Source organism: Poecilia reticulata, linkage group LG7 (genome assembly GCF_000633615.1).
Source record: "Poecilia reticulata strain Guanapo linkage group LG7, Guppy_female_1.0+MT, whole genome shotgun sequence".
Taxonomy (NCBI): domain Eukaryota; kingdom Metazoa; phylum Chordata; class Actinopteri; order Cyprinodontiformes; family Poeciliidae; genus Poecilia; species Poecilia reticulata.
In genome coordinates this window covers 8,641,072-8,648,002 of record NC_024337.1, presented here as the reverse complement: position 1 = coordinate 8,648,002, position 6,931 = coordinate 8,641,072, and the positions used below count along the sequence as shown (strand labels likewise).

Genomic DNA, 6,931 nt, shown 5'->3' with positions numbered 1-6,931 from the left:
TGCTGGAGGGTCAGAAGAGCTCCAGCTAACTGACATCCATAGATGACTGGCAAACCTCCTCAGCGGGCCGTTCCATTTGTTTGCCAGGGGACGGGGAAGTTTGGTTTTCTTTAAGTTAATTTGACCATTTCTTTAATGTTTCTTCTATTTGGTAGTTTTAGTCTAATGTTTGTTTAATTTAAAGATTTGGTATTGTATTGTTTTGTATTTGTCTAAGTTTTTGTATGTTTAATTAACCCTTGTGTGTCAGCTGTGGTCTGATCAGCCACTATTTAAGCTTTCCTCATGTCTTGTTTGTTAGGTCAGTTTTGTGTTTGAGTTATTTGTGTTACTACCTGAGTTGGAGTTTGTTATGTTGACCTCAGTTTTTGGGCCCAGTTCTCTTCATTGTTTAATTATTTTTGAACTTTTTTGTAATAAATTAAGATTATTTTTGGATTCCATTCAGCGTCTCTCTGGCTGGTTTATGCAAGAACCCTCACAGGACCTGAATTGCACTTTGAACCCAACATTGGATCATTCCAGCCCAAAGTCTACTAAGCTTAGCAACTCAGCCCGTTGTATTAATACGTTCCTTGAAACATACGGAATGATGGATCCCTGGAGATTCAAATATCCATCATCCAAGCAATTCTCTTTTTTCTTCCCAGTACACCGAACCTACTCAAGGATCGACTACTTTCTAATTGATCAGAAACTTTTGCCCATGGTCACCCAAGTAGACTATGGCAGCATTGTAGACCATTCCCCAGTTACTCTGGGGTTGAGCTTTTCCGAAGACAAATTTCCCACCTTTTCGTGGCGGTTTAATCCCAGACTACTGTCTGAACAAAGGTTTGTTGACTTTATCAATGAACAAATCGATATTTTTATTGAGTTGAATGAGTCGCCTGAGATAAGTAATGTTACACTTTGGGAAAGTCTAAAAGCATACCTGAGAGGTCAAGTGATATCTTACATTGCTGGTGAAAATAAAAGGAGGACTAAACAGGCTCCAGCGCTTATTGAACGAATTAAAACGGTAGATCAACTATATTCAGCTACACCTTCCGATGATTTATGCAGAGAAAGAATCCTACTTCAAACAGAATTTGATTCAGTTACGAATTTCAAAGCTATAGACATGCACCTGAGGTCTCGTCTCACCTATTATGAGTCTGGGGATCGTGCCRGCAAAATGTTGTTAAACAGTCAACAGCTGCGGGTTTCATTACAGCAATAAAGGATGAGCATGGTAGTATATTTACTAACCAAAATGAGATTAATGCCCAGTTTAAGTCATATTTTGAGAATCTGTATACTTCTGAAGCTGATGACACTGCCTTGATCGAAGACCTGTTTAGCAATTTGACTATGCCCATTTTAGATGATTCGGACAAATCTAAGTTGGAGGGCACTATTACAATATCAGAAATAACTCGGGCCATCACAAAAATGAAATCTGGAAAGGCGCCTGGTCCAGACGGGTTTCACATACAGTTCTTTAAAAAATGTGCACCAAAATTAGTCCCTTTACTGTTTTTAGGGAAATATTGGACCAAAAGGCTCTACCTGTGACTATGACACAAGAAGTTATTTCACTAATACCTAAAAAAATCTAAAGACCCCATGCTCTGTGAATCATATGGTCCAATTAGTTTGCTATGTTGTGATTATAAGATTTTGGCAAAGATCCTTGCTGGCAGGCTCGAAGATGTTCTTCCCAAACTTGTTCACCCAGACCAGATAGGGTTTGTAAGGGGCAGGCAGATATCCAGTAATTTGCGACGTCTCTTTAATATAATCTATCAGCGCCATAATGTTGAACCTGAAGTAGTAATATCCCTTGACGCCCAAAAGGCATTTGATAGAATTGAATATAACTTTTTGTTTACTACACTCAAAAAATTTGGATTCGGCCCAGTTTTCTGCGCTTGGATCACCATTTTGTGCACAGCCCCACATGCGTCAGTACAAACACATAAGGTCACGTCTAGTTTCTTTCCTCTTTCACGTGGTACTCGACAAGGATGCCCTCTTAGCCTCCTTTTATTTGATTTTGCTAATGGCAATCATGATAAGGGACTCTGCTAATTTAGCTGGTATGCAGAGAGGTGGGCACGTTAACAAATTATCCCTCTATGCTGATGACCTCCTTTTTCTGTCTAGACCCAGTATCACAATACCTATTGCTCTAAATCTAATTGAAAAATTTGGGCAGGTATCTGGTTATAGATTGAACCTATCCAAAARTGTTTTATTCCCAATCAACGAAAAAGCGCGTCAAATGACCTTCCATAGTTTCCCCTTTACAGTCAGTAAAGATAGTTTTGATTATTTGGGCGTCTGTGTAACATATGACTACAATTGCTTGTTTAACAAAAATTTCACTAAGGCATTGAATAAGGCTAGATTGGATATGGAGAAGTGGTCAAAACTCCCTCTGTCTCTTGTAGGAAGAATAAACTCAATCAAGATGACAATCATGCCAAGGTTCTTATACCTGTTTCAAACCATACCAGTCTTTATTCCTARGAAGTTCTTCAAAGAATTAAACAACCATATATCTGTGTTTATCTGGAATAAAAACATCCCGTGAATTAGAAAGGAATAACTAGAGAGACAGAGGGAGGATGGTGGACTATCCCTACCTAATTTTCTTTACTATTACTGGGCAACCAATATCCATAAGTTTTTGTACTGGTTTAAGGATCAGTCAGATGCCGAATGTACAGTTTGGGTCCACCTGGAACAACATTCCAGCAATTAATATGTAGCCCTTTACCATTGAGTAAATGTCATCGGACAAACAATCCTGTTRTTGAGGGGTCTCTAAAGATATGGTCCCAATTTAGGACTCATTTTCAAAGTAGAAATGCATTAACTGCATCTCCTGTGCGATGCAATGTCCAGTTCACCCCATCCTTGATAGACCCAGCCTTTCAGAAGTGGCATGAAAGAGGCATAACTTGCATAAAGGACCTCTTTGAAAGAGACCAATTTATTGCTTTTGAACAGCTAAAAAGGGACTTTGGTGTACCTCAGGCTGACTTCTTCAGGTATCTCCAASTACGTAGTTACGTGAAAGCTAATTTCTTATTGGCGTTGCCTCGAACAACATGGATTGATGAATGTTTGGATATGAATCTGACTGATAAGGGCTTAGTATCAGCTATATATGGCATAATTCTGAGTGCTGCATCCCCATCACTTAGACATCTGAAAGAATCATGGGAAGAAGACTTAGGGGAACCATTTACTGATACAGCCTGGCAGGCCGCTATTTCTAGAATCCACTCTTCTTCAATTTGCATTAGACATAGCCTGCTACAGTTTAAGGTGCTGCACAGACTATACTTGTCCCCTAATAAACTATCTAAAATGTATCCGGATGTAGAGTCATCCTGTGCTAGGTGTGGGCACAGCCCTACTGACCTCAGTCATATGTTCTGGCTTTGCCCCAGGCTCTTCCCCTTTTGGGAGTCAATCTTTAGCACGTTTAAATTTGTACGTAAGAGGAATATTGATYGAAGTGCTCTAACTGCTCTATTTGGGGTTGTCCCTCCAGCAACACCAATAACAACGCAGCAGGCCAATGCCATAGCTTTTGCTACACTCCTTGCCAGACGCTTAATATTATTTAATTGGAAGCGAGTCGCTCCTCCGTCTCATAAGCAATGGATGGAGGATGTTATGTTTCATCTGAAGCTTGAGCATCTGAAACATACAGTCAACAATACAATTCAACAATACAACATTACCTGGCAGCCATTTCTTTTGTATTTTGAGACAGTCTTCATGAGTATGTAGTCCTTTCACCCCCTCYTCCTTCTTCCCTCCCTCTTCCCCTCCTCCCTTTTTACTAAATATGTGATATTGGCACCTGTTGTCATTTTGTTTGTTTAATTGTTGTTATTACATGTCTAAAACAAATAAAAAAGATTTATATAGAATTCAGAGCAAATACTGACTGTTGTACTACCAGCACACAGTAACGAACGCCAAGTACGGCGTTCTTCAAAGGACACACTTTACAAAGTTCCACAACCCAAAGAGCAGATCCAACACCTTGGTGACATGCGCCGACACATTCAAGCACTGTCCTACATGTCTAACACCAGTCAAACAAATTAAAAGCTCTGCTGTAAAGATCAACTCTATTTCAGGTAAACCAAAATAAATTCTCATCTTTCAGTTTTTCACTTTCCATTGTCAGTTGGAGAACAGAAAGATGGAAAACAGCATGCGTTAATCAGTTCTCCACCCTGACACTTGGCCTTGCACCCTGACACCTCACACATGTGTGCAGGTACATTTTGATGAGCTAATTCTGTGACAAATATTAAATATCATCCGTGCCACAAGCAGGTATCAGACAGATTGTGTCTGACTGTGAAATGACTCCACAACAACGTTGGAGCGTCTCAGAAAAGGCTAAGCCCACCTGGTGATTCAGCGTGCTGCACCTGAGAAAGTAAAACTCAGGCTGTGTCTGTGCTCCTGTTKCCTGGGGAGAGAATATTGATGCTGGCATATTTTGTCCATCWGTAAAGGTGAAGACAGATTATCAGAGGGACAAACAGAGGGGAGAAAGAAGGAGCTGGAGCCTGAGTGCCACCAGCAGGAACATTGTCCCCCTGGCTGAGTGACACACCATGTCTTCCTCCCCGGACACAGACCCTTCTTTGTTTGTTCCTGGGGGCCAAACGAGTTCATCCAGAGGGGAGCAGCAAGGGTGGGGTGAGTTAGTGTGTGTTGGACTTTCAGATAGCGATGGAGTGGCAAAAGAGGAAGACAGAATCATCAAATGATGAAGAATCGGTGCAACTGATTTGGTTCGTGGGGCCATGAGATAAAAAAGGAGTTTATGAAGGAAAAAAACATTTTGTGTTTTATGTCTGTGCTTTTGAATGCAGAGTTCATGTATGCGAGCTCAACCCATGTGGCCTTCTGCCGTCCTCTGCTTTCTGTGTGTACTTACAAACTGCAGGAACACGTGGCCCAGCGAGTGGTTAGGATGAGGTTCAGGCTGCAAGCCGGCCTCCACAGCAGAGAGCACCTTTCTGTGCAACTCCAGGATGTCCTCGATGTTGGAAAACAGGATCTGTGTGTGGAAAAAAAAAAAGATGATGTGAGGGAAGAAAGATGAACAGAGGAAGATAAGATAGACTATAGTAAATGTTTTATCCGAGGATTTATGTGTGAGAATGAAGCCTGTCACAATAACAAATGTTACTARATAAATTCCCTCAGAAATTATTGAGGTAAATGATAATATTGTTGTTTTGAAACCATTTTCAAGTAATATAATGGTAATTACATAATAATACAAGATCACATTGTCAAAGACCAAAAACTTTAAATTCTAACAAACATTTAACACTGGAACTTTAAGGCAGTTTACATATCCAAAATAAAATTACAGAAACAACAAATAAAATGAATTATTAAGTCTTTATAATAAAAAAATAAAAATAAATTTTTTTTTGTTCCAGAAAATAGATAGGTGAGTCCAAAGCATTCAGTTTTTGGCAGAAAGAGAGAAAAGAGAAAATCAATTAATCATGTCAATGGAAATTATTGAGCCTGTTGTAATTTATCATGTGATCAATTGATTTATTGATATTATAATAAGCCTAATGGGAATTGTGATATATTTTTCAAGTTGCGCACCAACTAAGCTTTTCATGGCTGTTACCAATCAGCTAACCTGCCCATTATTTAAACTGATTCCCCTTTTTTAAGAACTATAATATCTGGGAAAATGTACTGCAGGTGTGTAGACAGATTAGAGGTTTAAACCAGATAGAACATGAAGATATATATAGACAATATTATGCCTGTTTATTCCTCTTTTTCTTATGTTTCAGAAATTTWAAAAAGTGCATCAGTGCGTATGATTAATGCTTATACTAGTGCAAAATAGTACGACTTCTTAGTTTGGATGAATCTTTGAATAGGTAAGAAATTGTCTAATAATCTAAGTTTGGCCTGCTGGTTACTAATCACAGGTGATCAATAAAAAATTGGTYGATTCCGATTTCTGGCCAAGCGATTGGTATATCTCAAGCATTGTGCGTTTGTGTTGGTCTTACCTTGATGTGTTCAGGTGAAAGACACTGTTGGTCGTCTGGAATTTGCCTGATTCTCTGAAGAAACGCCTGAAGATAAAACAGAAACAGATACTTAAAAACAGAACATTTAATTTAATGTGAATGAAGAAACGTGGAGGCTCTCATAGGCGCCTGGGTCACTAAAACGAAACAAGACAGACTTCCTGCGGTCAGGAAGTCCAAGTGGGCCAACTCCTCGTTTCAGATGTGAGGCACATGTCTTTTCTTCTTTAAGGAAATGGATACTATACAAACAGATTCTGTCAGAGGCTCTGCAGAAAGAGACATACACACACCCTCATCTGCAGAAAGTTGTATCTCAGTTGTTTTCCTATTGTTGCACAAAACTATCCATTTAATAAAAATATGTTCAACACCTTTCCTCCCCCAGCGACTAACCATAGGAATCTGATGCACATAAGTATCAGTCAAATCAAAATTAYTGATGCTATTGCAGCATCTCTACAGAAAAATGCTGCAATAGAATCACATCAAGGTGAGCTTTACCTGTGCAGGCATATGCTTTGATACCTACCAATCAGGACCTGATAAAAAAAAAGGAGAGAAAGGAAGTGAATCTGCCAACAGTTTCTTTTTTTCCATCTTCCTCATTTCTCTCCCCATCATCACGCTGTTTGACAGGCTGACCCTTCCCTCAGTCTGTCTCATCGCYAGACACTAATCGGATGTTAAAAAGGAGATGACATGGATCCCATAACTAACCCATGAACACCTTCACCAGTGTTGCAGTACTCGAGGTCGGTCTTGGTCTCGAGACCGGTCTCAAAACCATTTTTTGATGGTCTCGGACTCGACCGCATTTGGTCTCGGTCTTGTCT

General features: G+C 39.7%; 1 protein-coding gene across 1 annotated transcript in view; it reads right to left on the bottom strand.

The window, feature by feature from the left end:
- Positions 1 to 1,641: 1,641 nt before the first annotated feature.
- The window catches only part of LOC103467114 (phosphatidylinositol 3,4,5-trisphosphate-dependent Rac exchanger 1 protein-like), a 42,124-nt gene continuing 36,834 nt past the window's right edge, over positions 1,642 to 6,931 (bottom strand). Inside the window, exons 2-4 of the mRNA XM_008413195.2 lie at positions 6,075 to 6,140; positions 4,961 to 5,083; positions 1,642 to 1,824 (exon numbers count right to left, since the gene is read on the bottom strand). Coding sequence (XP_008411417.1) covers positions 1,642 to 1,824; positions 4,961 to 5,083; positions 6,075 to 6,140 — 372 coding nt within the window. The remainder of the gene's footprint in view (positions 1,825 to 4,960; positions 5,084 to 6,074; positions 6,141 to 6,931) is intronic.